This window comes from Trifolium pratense, linkage group LG2 (genome assembly GCF_020283565.1).
Source record: "Trifolium pratense cultivar HEN17-A07 linkage group LG2, ARS_RC_1.1, whole genome shotgun sequence".
NCBI classification, from domain to species: Eukaryota; Viridiplantae; Streptophyta; class Magnoliopsida; order Fabales; family Fabaceae; genus Trifolium; species Trifolium pratense.
The window spans coordinates 45,213,910-45,227,497 of NC_060060.1; the positions used below are offsets into that span (position 1 = coordinate 45,213,910).

The 13,588-nt window shown below is 33.7% G+C and overlaps 4 protein-coding genes across 24 annotated transcripts in view; all 4 read right to left on the bottom strand.

Annotated features, from left to right (window-relative positions):
• The window catches only part of LOC123909996 (putative pentatricopeptide repeat-containing protein At1g12700, mitochondrial), an 83,996-nt gene that overhangs the window by 51,664 nt on the left and 18,744 nt on the right, over positions 1–13,588 (bottom strand). The window lies entirely within an intron of this gene.
• LOC123909997 (casein kinase 1-like protein 3) lies at positions 865–5,715 on the bottom strand. 21 transcript variants are annotated; one of them, XM_045961023.1, is made up of 10 exons: positions 3,983–5,715; positions 3,762–3,845; positions 3,523–3,624; positions 2,455–2,550; positions 2,285–2,355; positions 2,054–2,115; positions 1,913–1,976; positions 1,720–1,804; positions 1,484–1,614; positions 865–1,104 (listed from the first exon to the last, which is right to left on the bottom strand). In XM_045961023.1, exons 2-9 carry the CDS (start codon positions 3,780–3,782, stop codon positions 1,546–1,548), a joined length of 570 nt encoding a protein of 189 aa, XP_045816979.1. In that variant the 5' UTR covers positions 3,783–3,845; positions 3,983–5,715; the 3' UTR covers positions 865–1,104; positions 1,484–1,545. The 21 variants fall into 21 exon arrangements, with proteins under 21 accessions (XP_045816979.1, XP_045816976.1, XP_045816975.1 ...); XM_045961020.1 differs by having other exon boundaries at positions 3,523–3,591; positions 3,762–3,855; positions 4,017–5,713; XM_045961019.1 differs by having other exon boundaries at positions 3,762–3,855; positions 4,017–5,709.
• Positions 6,835–7,716, bottom strand: LOC123904783 (pentatricopeptide repeat-containing protein At1g62670, mitochondrial-like). The gene has a single exon (XM_045954403.1). The coding sequence runs from the start codon at positions 7,714–7,716 to the stop codon at positions 6,835–6,837; it is 882 nt and encodes a 293-aa protein (XP_045810359.1).
• Positions 7,688–8,722, bottom strand: LOC123909999 (putative pentatricopeptide repeat-containing protein At1g12700, mitochondrial). The gene has a single exon (XM_045961024.1). It carries the CDS (start codon positions 8,526–8,528, stop codon positions 7,818–7,820), a length of 711 nt encoding a protein of 236 aa, XP_045816980.1. The 5' UTR covers positions 8,529–8,722; the 3' UTR covers positions 7,688–7,817.

The following is a 13,588-nucleotide window of genomic DNA, read 5'->3' on the forward strand; positions in this document are numbered from 1 at the left end:
AATGACTGTTGCTGGCTCCATGAGACCATTCTTCTCCTCCCCTGTTTTTCTATTTTCTACAACTATGCGTCAACAATTCCCTCTATTATGGCTTCGTCTCGCTATTATGAATGATCTTTGAGGATTATATATTGATTTGGAGGAATGTTGCTAATGTAGCTGGGGCTGGTGATTAGCAACATTAATTCACTTGTTGCCAACAAAGAATGAGGAACGAAGCTGCCCTTATAGACACGCAAAACATAGAGAAAGATACGTAACAGATTACACATGATAATGATGAGGAAAGACCTTAAAAATGATGATGGGGACGATATTGAACATGATGTGATGATGATAGTGATACCATTTAAAGAATCACACTTGTATTTTAAAAATTTAGTAGAAATAACTTTGATGAGTTATGAATAGTGATATGATGGTTTAAATATCAACAAATACAATAGTTTAAATATAAACAAATATTAATCGGTCTCTTTATCTATTTACTGTATTTGTTTTAAATTCATCCAGCCCTCTTCAATTCTTAGCTCCCTGTCAAAGGGGAAAAACATATGAACACAATAGTAAAAAAGATATCAGGTTCAAATTCAACCACTTCGCCCAAGTAAATTCAAAGAAACAATTTGATAGAATCAGAAATTGATGCAAAAAAATCGTTTTACCTCCGGTGTAAGATGCAGTAGTTTCTATGATGCATCTTAACCCTCAAGTTATGGCATGAACATTGTCAAAAATTTCATGAAATTGTTAAATCAAGGAAAAATAGGTTTAGTACTCAAAACAAGATTCCATATAACAATTTCAACACGCAGAAACAAAAATTCACAAAGCATAATAGAGCTCAACAAAGAGAAAAACTAATTGAGAGAAAGATTGATTATTTCGAATTGATACAATGAGAAAAGTTGATTACAATAAGTGTAAGGTACACTTTATACAATGATCCTAACTAAGTTTACTAATCTTCACAAACTTTCAAAATGGAAATTCAAACTCGGCAAATTAAGGAATCACGCACAATTGATAGATTTTGTTCCTTTGCCTGTATAATCTCCTGATATTTTAAAATCGTCCAGTCATATAAATAGTCAGCCTCATATCCTGCCAAACAAGATTCAATTGCATTAATAGATGACGTATATATAAGAATTGAATTACGTATCGGTTTAGTATTTGAAATTGTAGGAATCAGACACTTCAGTCTCTGAAATTAATGAAATTAAAACCCTCGACCGTATGAAGACCTTCTGGATCAGTCAATTTAGTCCAATAAAACTGTCTCAGAAGGACCAATGATATCGAGAATTATCAACTTCACAGACCAAATTGCCCGGGACTTGGACCAGCTTTAATCTTAACTATGCAAAAAATGATACAACGACATTTAATGGCAATCGGACAAAATTAATCAACCAACGTTTATGCAAATTGACATCTTAAACAAGTCATTACTTGTGCATGATAAACATTCAGTTAATACCTTTAGAAGTGAACAACAATTCACGAAACAGGCGCTTCAAATATCCATAATCTGGTCGTTGATCAAATGACAAGGAGCGGCAATAATGAAAGTAAGACGCAAACTCCATGGGATATGACTTGCAAAAGTACCTAAGAACAAGAAGTTTGTAGTCACGAAACTATTTTAGATGTACTTTTTCACTTATGTTCAATTCCGGAGCGAGTATGTAACAAGGGGAAACAAGATGCGCATACCTCAACACGAGTTGAGAACTTCATATCGTAAAAATTTTCATATTTTTGCATTCTGGTGGCAGCTTGCAGACCCTGCCAAGGAAGGCTAAAATGCAAGAACCATATAGTTAAGCCCTACATTTACCTAAAGAAACTCGGAGCAACTGATACTCACAAAAAGTGGTGACAGTACAATCATTAGGGTGAGACGTACCTTCCTCTTAAAAAGTACAAAAGAACATAGCCAAGAGACTCCAAATCATCTCTGCGACTTTGCTCTGAAGAAGTAAAACCAAAATTTAGAGAGAAAATTGTTGGTTACATATAAAGAAGGCGAAATTCTTTAAGTACTCACCAATTCCTTTATGAGTATTGCAACTTGCATAACACGCTGTTCCTGTTAAGTTTTTGTTCTCTCTGGATGAATTTATCAAAGTAAAACAAAACATTAAGGCATAAGACACTAAAAATGAATCCAAAATTCAAAATGAATTTAATTCATTAACATGTTATTATGTAAATGAATTTAATTTTCATCAAGAGAAAAGACTCGCAACAGAAAAGTAGAAACAGAAAATTCTTATACTTGTAAGGGATATGCCTGTAACTGATAGGATCCATATATCCTTTTGAAAGTCCAAAATCAATCATACAAACCTGCGAGGGTAACATATTTCATAAATTATCATATATTAAAAATTGGAAGTATAAAGAGGAATTATACATAGGAAAAAATATACTAATTAAGCTAGCTACCTGAGTTGCTTTCTTCCCAAGACCCATGAGGAAATTATCTGGTTTGATATCTTTGTGCAGTAATCCCTTCGAATGTAGAAATTCTATCCTCGTAAGCTGTATTCAGAGAAATAAAAAAGGCTTATTCTATGTATGGATCAACTTATTTTAGTTTATCTACTGACATAAGTATTTCTGTGACTATTTGGAAGAGCTTGTGAAAACAGCTTATTACATGTCCACAAGCTGTTTTCAGTCGAAAACAGCTTATATGAAAACAGTTCGAGTTTATTTTATCTTTCTTTATAGAAATAGCATATACATAAGCACTTATATGATATGTGTTCCTGCTATAAATATGTAACAAGTCATGAAATGAATGAATGATTACCATCTGATCAGCCAACATCAAAACCGATTTTAGCAAAAACTTGCCACTACAGTAGTAAAGGAGGTCATCGAGACTCGGTCCCATAAGTTCAAGGTATACGAAATACAAACATAAATACTCTGATAAATTTCATGATTTTCTATCAGATTGAAGAATGAATGAATGAATAACCCAAACGACGTGACGTACCTGGAGATTTAGAGCAAACAATCAAAAGCAAGAATGGTACCAGATGGTCTATAGTGTAACTTTAACCATGGAAGCTGCAAAGAATCAAAATACACAAAATCGAATGAAAAATATCCATTAATGACAAACACATAGAAGCAAATCTTGGTGCTGAAACCACATCATGTATCGTGATAAAAAAACAAACACGTTGAGTTCACAAACAGCAAATACGATACAACATGTAACTAAACAAAGGGTTGGATCAAATTTTGATTTAAATCAATGAAATAACTCCATTGTTAGATGAAAAAGAAACAAGATACAAAATATACAAAATAGAATAACAAATAAAACAAGAAATAAATTCAAACCTTGAAATGAAACAAAGAATTAAAATCAAATCCTGCAAAAGAAATAAAAATCACAAATAAACCCTTCAATTAAACGACCAAACAACCAAAACACACAAAATCTAATGAGAAGGAGAAAGAATAAATAAGGATAAAAATTGTAAAAACAATACACACCTTGGCATCAACCACAAACAAAACATAGACAAGTCTTTTCTCCAACTTCCTCTGAAACAGGTATAGCAGCTGCTTCCGAACAGTAGTGTGAATTTTTCCACCCTAGAATTTGAAAAACGAAATCACCACCACAACAAAGCAAAAAGAATAACAAAAATCCCACACAACACAGCATAACAAACAAACACAAAAATCAACAATAAATGAACCATAAATCAACAATAAAACAAGAAACAAACCTTAGCATCAAGAAGAACCATTCCCTCAGATAACCAGTCACCTCCCAAATCCTTGTAACCCTGACCTTGAAACTCCAAGAAGTTCTTCCCGGCACTGCATAGTACAAAAAATGGAACAACAAAATCATGATCAAGCCAACAGGAAAACACAAGAATCAACCACAATCCCAAAACCGAACAATAAAAAAAAAATCATCAATAAATAAAGCAAGAAAATAAACCTTGGAATCAAGACGAACTCAGATAACCAGTTACCTCCCAAATCCTTGCGACCCAGACCTTGAAACGTCAGGAAGTTCTTCCGGGCACTGCATCGCACAAACCTACCAGCCATCTGAGACAACCCCAAAACAAACAACAAAGAAAGAGAGAGCGAGAGAGAGAGAGAGAGAAAGCGAATGAATGAAAACGAAACCCAAACCCATCCATATATATCAAAAAGGAGACAAAGGAAATCGAAAAGGAAATTGAAAAGGAGATCAAAAAGGAAATTGAAAAGGAGATAGAAATCGAAAGTTTTCTGCACAAACCTTTCTGCCGAATCCAGACGATCCCAAAAGGAGAACGCGAAAAGCTTACAGAACGAAAAGGGAACGAAGGAGACCTGAGGAGAGGCGACGCGGGCGTGAAGGCCACGCAGCGACTTGCAGCCGAATTGATGCGTGAAGGCCACGCACGAGGGAGGGCTCTTAGCTCCCATTCGGTTCAATCCCCTTGTAAGAATTATTGATTATTTGGTAAGCAAACTACATCTTACCACATTTCTCAAAGTAAAAAACTCTAATGGAAGCCATGTCCCTGGATAGATCATAGATCTTTAGGTAAGCCAATGACAACAGAACGAAGGTCAACAATCCCAAGTAGACACATATAAACTTCAAGACAAAAAGTTCCAGTAACAAACCACAGGCCATCATAGGTAAGTCAGGTTATTACTTTTCATTATCAGTATTGTCAATCACGGATCTTGGAAAATTTGGTTTGTTCAAAATCTGTGACGCCAGCATTTGCAACACTTCATACTAAATAGCGCAACACAGAACAATAGTGATTAATTAAAATTCTGCTACACAATAGAGCCGCTATAACCGCAGTTTAACAACTTTGCATTATAGGTCTCTTCCTGTGGTCTAAAACTAGCTTCAGGCCCTGCCATATTTAGTGCATCATGCCTCAGCTGAATCAATCACACAAATTAAGATCAAGACATTCAATGTGTCTATTTGATAGAAGCAAAAAATTGACTTTTAACCATATATTTTTCACCTCATTTTTTTAGATTTAGGGACAGAAAATATTCTAAAGTAACATACATAGTATTATCTCAACCGTTTGAGCCTGTAACAAAGGAAGAGTTAGTAAACCAGTCTTCATAACATACCAAAAACTTGCATATGGAGAGAACAAGTCTTCATAAGATACCAAAAACACAGAATATGGCAGCTTTGTGATTACATTTGCATGATAAATTTTCAGTCAGCTAAAATAGAATAGAGTTACAGTCCAAATGAAATTCAAGCATCATAGAAGGCCAGAATACATCTTGTGGTAAAGCTTTAAATATGATGTTATATTATTACTAGCAACATAAGGATGTCTTAAAAACAGTTCGGTTCACCCAAAAAAATGGTTTGGGAAAAAACTGTATGACAACAGTTTGGTTCAGTTCGAAACTAAGAACCGGTTCACCGAACCATTAATCCAGTTCAGTTCGGTTCGGAGAAGACTATAGCATTTCGGTTCGGTTCTTCTGAAACATTGTTATGGTTCGGTTTAGTTTTCTGTCTGAACTGAACCATGAACAGTCCTAACACCCACTTATAAAATTATTTTCAGACCTACTCTTAACACACTCTACTCACGCTCAGGAATGGTAGCATTGAGACAAGGAAAAGAACTAAGGGCCCGTTTGGATTAGCTTATTTTTGAGCTTATGCAAACATCTTATGTAATATAAATTAGGTTTTATGCTATTTTATAAGTTCACACTAGTGAAAATTGTATTTTTATAAACTAATTTATCATAAACTAACTATCTTGACAAACTTATATAACATAAAAATTGCATAAGCTATTTGCATAAGCTCAAAAATAAGCTAATCCAAACGAACTCTAATTGGCCTTACAGCTGTAACAGAGTAAGCGGATACTCCAGAACCATGGCAATTGTTGATTCAAACAGAATATTTTCCAGAACCTTTCCTACCCTATTACAGAATTTAAAAAGAAAAGGAATGAGCTTAGATTAAGAGAGTGAAAAATCTATACACTGTCAACGCATATTCATTAAATCCTAACGAAAATATAATGACAAGACTCTAAATCTTAAATGACATTGATGTAATACGAATGCAAATACAGAGAGAACTATAACAAAAATCACACAAACAGTCTGGCTTCAGCCCTCATTGATATAAATAAATAAAAAACACACACAAACAGTGACCAACAAAAATCTTAAATGACAAAAAATCACCAATTACAAATAACTTTTACAGATTAAATTATATAGATCAGTTAATTTAACATGTTCAACTTCAAGCCTAGGTGAATAGGGAAGGACAAAGGAACCTTTATATCACTACCTAACATAAAAAAGTTGTTAATTCACAAGTAGTAAAGTCTTCACTGCAAATTTCAAGCTCATATAGGGTAATAGAAGTTGGTTCAATACAATGGAAACAACATAAAGGTAGGACATGAAAAGAAAAATCGCATAACCAATAAACCAACACAATAACAACTACAATTGCACGAGTTTGCTATTTTTTTTTTCTCAATGCTGAAAAGAATATATTAAAAAGCACAAGGCGTACAAAAAAAATAAAAATGTAGTATAAAATACAAGAAACCGAAACAGGCCCCTAAAATGCTTCCAAGGGGATGGTCAATCCTAGTCTCCAAAAAATCAAAACCTGCTCCTAAAATATTTGACTCCTGCAGAAATTTGGAGTATCATCTCAGCATAACAGGCTGAAGCCAAATGCACTCTTACAACATAGCACTGAGTCGTAAGTTACGGCATCAGGAATGATACCATTATCCTCATTCCTCCTCTCCTACCCAAAACAACTTACTGCGTTTTACTCTTATAGTAGAGACCTTTAGAAATCATTTCATGTACAAGTTTATCTGCCCTATCTCTCTCACCTTTTTGAAAGAGAGAATCAATAATTGTTTCATAACTTACAACATCAGGAATGCAACCATTGTCTTCCATTCTTGATAATAATGCAAGTGCTTGATCAAACAAGCCCTCCTTACAAAGCCCATTTATCATAACATTATACGTCCAAACAGTTACATTATGGCCTTTAGTCAAAAGCTCCTGAAAAATCACTTGAGCGTTCTTAAGTCTTCCACCTTTGCATAGTCCATCAATTAGTATATTGTATGTGCAAACATTTGGCTGAATACCTTCGCCTTTAATTTTATCAACAAATGCAATTGCCTTGTCAAGTTGATGATTTTTGCACAAAGCATGTAATAAAGAATTGTACGTGATTACATCGGCAGGTTGACCTATACCATGCATCTCATCAACAAGCTCCAATGCAAAAGAGATTTTCCCCGATTTGAACAAACCATCGATAAGAGTACTGTAAGTTACTGTATTAGGTTCAATCTTCTTGCTTTGCATTTCTTCAAAGAGATTCATGGCTTCATCCACCATTTTTATCTTGCATAATCCATTAATCATGATATTGTAGCTCCGAACATTAGGAGTCACTCCCTTATCGGCCAAAGTGTTGAATATATTTAGGGCATCGTTCACTTGATTAACTAAGCAATACACGTCCATTAAAGCATTATAAGTAACGACATTTGGTTTTATACCTTCTTTCATCATCATAGCCAACACATTGTTAGCTTGTTTCACATTTCCTTCCTTGCAAAATGCATCAATCAATGTACTAAAAGTATATACATCTGGGGTGATGTTTTTTAATACCATTTCATCAAACAAAGCAAATGCTTCTTTCAGTTGACCAACAATACAAAATCCATTGATTAGAGAATTGAAAGTGACAATATTAGGAGAAATTCCCTTTGCGGTCATTTCAGAATATAAGTCATAAGCATGGTTACAAATTTATCTCTACACAAACTATCAATGATTATGTTATGCATTACGACGTCGGTGTTGAGCAATTTCCCTTCAATTTGTCTCAACATTTGCAGGGCGGCTCTAGTTTCCCCGGTTTTACACAAGCCATTAATCAAAGTCCCATAACTAACATGATTCAACTGAAATCCGTTTGCCAGAAGATGGTAATGAAAGTGCAATGCTTTCTGAACATGGCCACTAAGACATAGACCTTTAATAAGAGTGGTGAAGGTTATAGTATCTGGGTGATAACCCAACTTGAGAATCTTTCCCAATACAGAAAAGGAAAAAGTAATTTGATGAGTTAGGTGACAATAACAGTTTATCAATATATTAAAAGTAATTAAGTTAGGGGTAATCCCCTTGAATTCCATTTGACGATAAAGGGAAATAGCAGTGGTGTAATGGTTTTTAGTCTTAACAAGGGAAGTTAAAATCCTGTTAAATCGAACAATGGATGGGGTAGGATTCTTACAGAGCATGTAATGGAATGAGGAAGCAGCATTTTTAACCGCAATATCATGATTGGGAATGAATGTAGAGTGAGAGTATAATCGCCTTGAGAACAAGGGAATAATAAAAGTGGGAATAGAAGAAGAAGAAGAAGAAGAAGAAGAAGAAGAAGAAGAAGAACCAAACCTGAACCTTAAAAGCGACATTTGATCGATCGAATGATGGAGAAGAATGTCTCTGTGTATCAACTCTCAGAGTTTTGAGACGAAACAAACCAAGCTTATAATTTACGGTAATCACCAAATTAGGGTTTTTCTCCCCAAATTAGGGATTTAACTTTTGCTTTCAACAGCCAATATTAGCAATTGATAGATAACGCCTGAAACTAGTATAAGGGAGAGAAAACGACGACGACAGTAGGGAAGAAAACGACCGGCCGGAACTAGTGGTGGAAGGAAAGGGAAAAAGAACTAAAATATTTATTTATTTTTATTTTTATTTTTTTTTTTGACGGACAAAAAATTTGTTATATATTTTTTATTACTTATTTTATTTGTTTTTAAAATACATATTTCATTTTATTTTTGGCACAAGTTGCTATATATTTTTAGGTTACAGAGTCAAATAACTTAAAAGAAAAAACTATTATAAAAAAAGTAAAAGAAAAAACTAAAATAATACCAGGAAAAAAAAATAACTATGAGATCTAGTTTTAAATATACTTAAAACCCATTTTGGTAATTGTACATCTAAAATCAATTTTGATTCAAACTAACTAAACAACATAAATTGATGAGAATCACTTTTACATTAACGTATCTAAACAAAAATCAATTCTACCAAACTCACTTTTAATAAAAATCAATTCTGTCAAACTCAATTCTACAAAACTCAATTATCGCCGATGCATAACCAAACACACACAAAGTCAGCTTTAATTTAGGGTTTCGTCCTCGTTTCGATTTAACCTTTCATTTATTCGGAAATGGATCCTCGGTTGCGGCAAATATCTGCTGCAATGCCTGCTGCTAAATTTGGACTATCTGATTGATCTGATGGCTTGAAATAAAAGACACAAAATCATTCGTTTCACAGCATATATCTTCTGGTTTAATCCCCAAGATGAACATGACTCAAATAATCGATCAAAGAGTCTCTCATGTTTGTAAAAATCAATTTCCCAGCTTTTGCCCCAATAGAATTAACTCAAATAGAAATACAATTCAATTCAATGAATTATACTCAAAATTACATGGAGAAGAGGGAGAATTCATTGATACTGTATACTCTCCAACAAAATTAGATTTATCCCTTTATGCTTTTGCACAAGCTCCACTGCTCACTGCAGCCGCCCTCCTCTTTTCCGCCACAGATGAGATTGCATGACGTCGACACCGCCGCTGCGAAGAAGACGCACAAAGTCTGTAGGAAATATGTGATTTAGTTAACCTGTATCCACCGCACAATCAATGTTATTCGTGACTTCTATTTCAAGCCGCATGATCAATTAAATGCTGTTGATTTAGCAGCAGGCATTGCAGCAGATATTTGCTGCTGCAGAGGATCCAAGTCGCATTTCTTCCCCGGGCCAATTTCGGTGGATAAGTGGGAAAAAAAAATTCACTTTAAATGGGCCCCGCAAATAGGCGGTGGGATTGATCTCTTGGATTAGTCGGTCCTAAGATCGGATACCAAGTTTTCAAAAAAAAAAATTCTTTTTTTATTTGAAGTTAACTCTCGAGTTGGTGGCAAAAGTTTGATAATTTATAGTTTGGCGGCCAAGTAAAATTCGGCTATGAAATTATTCCATTTAGTAATCATCATCTATTTTTCTCAAAGATTCATTCTTTGATAAAACTCATTAACTATTTGACTTCAATAACTTAATTTTAAGGCTTAATTGCATATTTGATCTCATATTTTACAAGATACGCGATTTTGGCCCCTACTTTAAAATAAAACATTCTAGCCCCCTATTTTGAATTTGAATGTTTTTGCACTTTTGTCTCTCACCCTATTTTTTAACCCGTCAACAACAAAAACGCTTATGTGACAATACTATGCGGCAAATAATAATTCCACGTCAGCAAATTTATTATTTTTAATAACAAATATAATTTTTAAAAAGATAAGAAATAAATAAAAATGATTCTAAAAATAACAAAAAAAAAAGGAGATGCTAATTTTTTGGATCTAAGTTTTTCATCACCATGTTTTCATCATCATCATTTTCAACTTCATCTTCTTCATATCTTCAACCTCATAAACTTCAACTACAACATCATTATCATTGCTCTCCGCAAAGTTAATTGGTCATCACGGCAGCATCCTCTCGCCGAATTCTTCTCTTGATTCACCGTTCCAAGATCTTCTTCCAAATGGAACAGCGGTCTCAAATATAATCTCTACTTGTACAATTGTACCCAAAAACTTTAGCATATTACTCAAACTCCTCACCATAGACTAAATTGCTTATACATTCATATTAGTACTATACATCTTTAATTAATTAATTAATTTTAGATTTGCATCAAGTTTCATGTTCAGTTCAATTGATTTTTTTTAATAAGCAAAAAAAAAATTATAAGGAGTATAAGAGATACTCAACTCTTACAATTCAGAATATATCACTTTAGATGAGTTTAAAACAATCTAAAGGATTATTACACCATTGAGAGAAAGCTAAATTATCATTGTTCCTTGTTCGGCCTATAAACCAAAACAAAAAAAAATAAACAATTTGTTCCACTAAAGATGATATGTTGACACAGTCTTCTCTAAAAATAATGTTATTACGCGTACGCCAAATACTCCACGTCGTCGCCAACCAAATTATATGACGAATTCGCTCGCTATGATTGCATTTTGCTAATTCACCAAACAAAGTGAAATGACTTGTAACGTCCTCAAAAGGGATGACATTAATGCCCAACCAATATTTTCCGCCAAATTTGTGAAGTAATGCAGCAAGTGGAAAAAAAGTGTTGTATGTCCTCTACCTCTTTGAAGCAAAATACGCAACTTCTCTCATGATTATTCGTGATAATCCCTTTGCGAAATAAAGCCTCCCGGGTTGGTAATTTTTCAAGTAACAACCGCCAACCGAAAACGCTAACTTTTGATGGAACATTGTTCTTCCATAATCTTTTCAACGTTGCCACTGTATTTGTATCCAGAGTAGTACCTACACGTCTGTCCTGCAAAATCATGTACGCTGATCGAACCGAAAAAGAACCATCAGAATTTGATGATCATCTTCGCCTGTCGCTAGAAGCTCTGTTAGGCTGAACTTGTTCAAGCAATTGATGCAATTCATTGAAGGATTCAATATCTGCATCATCAAGTGCTTCCATCCAATTGAGTTTCCAAGACCACATGTTGTTATTCCATATCCCCATATTTGAAATGCAAGCATTTTTATGAGTTGATTTTTGAAACAAAGATGGATACAATTCACTTAACGGTACCATTCCTAACCATTTTTTTTTTCCAAAAAGCTATATGGTTACCGTCGCCGAGAATGCTACTAATATTATTAACAAACCATCCCCCTTCCTCCGCGCCTCCTGGTTTCCACATATCCCGCCACCAAATTGAAGCATGTTTGAGACCCTCCATCCCTTCCCCATATAAGAAATTAGCGGCAAAAGATTCATAACGAAAATGCAAAAGATTGAACCAAGAAGCAGACAAATCATTCAGACACCGCCACTTCCATTTACATAAGAGTGAATAATTAAATGACTCCAAGTTTTTAATGCCTAACCCTCATTTATCCTTTGGTTGGCAAATACTATCCCAACTAACCCAACATATTTTCGATCTATCCATTCCTCCATCCCATAAAAAATTCCTTTGAATGCTCATCATTTCCTTCAAATACAAACCGGCGCTTTAAAAAAAGAAAAGAAATAGAGAGGTAAACTAGAAAGAACGGAATTTATGAGAGTGACTCTTCCTCTAATAGATAAAAGAAGACTATTCCAAACACCAAGTCTCTTTTTCATGGAATCAATAATAGGGAGCCAAGTAGCCTTTCTTCTAGGATTAGCACCTACCGGTATGCCAAGAAAGCGAAAAGGAATCCACACCACGATGCAAAAAAGACGAAGATGCGCGCAAAAAACTATCATCCAAATTAATATCATAAAGCTTACTTTTGAAAAAATTTACCTTTAAACCAGGCACTAATTCGAAGCTTCTCAACACCATTTTAATAGTCCAAAGGTTGTCCCAATTGTCTTCGCCTACTATAATGGTATATCTGCGAATTTAGAGTATGGCTTCTCCTTTAAACATTTCTAAATTAAACTTCTTAACTATTGTCGATACTTTTTATTTTTTCAACATTTGCCTAATAAATAAAAAGACCTAGGCTTAAAGATCCGTACAAAATGGAAATATTTTAAGTTTAGTCTTTAGATAATTTCAATACTATTTTTAGTTCTACAAAATATTTCTGGGCTTATGCCCTCATCATTATAAAAAAAACTAGTCTCACACCCCTGTGATGTATCGGTGTTATACGATATTTTATATTATAATAATGTTGAATTCACTTCTTTCAATCACATGCGCAATAGCATATAAAACAACTAAAATAGAGACATATTATTTAGATTAAAATATCAATCAATATATGAGATTTAAATTAAAACGAAAGCTAATAATCATTACCAACTATTTTTTCTTCTTCAGTTGAATTCAAAATATCTTGAAATGACATAAAATCAAAATGGTTCAATGGAATGTGTGGAGCATCGATCTTGGTAAATGTAGTAGTGTGCGATGTACGGACATTATGCGTTGTTTTATAATGAAGCGTCAAAAAATTATTTGTATAAATAGTAAATTAATAATTGAAACAATAGATGTTATCAAAATAATATTAGCAATAAAATCTAACTAAAAATATTAACAATATGAATTATATTTGTAATTGCATTTCAAACAATTTATTTGTAGTGTTTCGTAAATATCATGCAAAGTCCCACTACAGAAATATCACAAATTAGACAATAAGAATGCTAAGAAGAAAAAAAATATTGAATATTAAAAGGGAAAGAAATGAAGAAATAAGGATGAAAAAAAGGGTTGGGTAGAATGGTTATACAATGACTATGATAATGTGTTAAAATAGAATAAAGAGCATCAAAATCTATATATACTTGCAAAATCAACAATATAGTCTCACTCGTTAAATACAAAGAAAAAGAAAAAGAAAGATACAATAAAATCATAAAATTTCAGAAACATATCATTCTTC

Coding starts and splice junctions, on each gene's coding strand:
- LOC123909997 (XM_045961003.1), bottom strand. CDS start 4,461: ATGGGAGCTAAGAGCCCTCCCTCGTGCGTGGCCTTCACGCATCAATTC. Junction 3,625..3,761: donor TGGTTCTTCTTGATGCTAAG/GTTTGTTTCTTG, acceptor TTCAAATTCTAG/GGTGGAAAAATTCACACTAC. Junction 1,977..2,053: donor CAATACTCATAAAGGAATTG/GTGAGTACTTAA, acceptor TTACTTCTTCAG/AGCAAAGTCGCAGAGATGAT.
- LOC123904783 (XM_045954403.1), bottom strand. CDS start 7,716: ATGGTATTAAAAAACATCACCCCAGATGTATATACTTTTAGTACATTG.
- LOC123909999 (XM_045961024.1), bottom strand. CDS start 8,528: ATGTCGCTTTTAAGGTTCAGGTTTGGTTCTTCTTCTTCTTCTTCTTCT.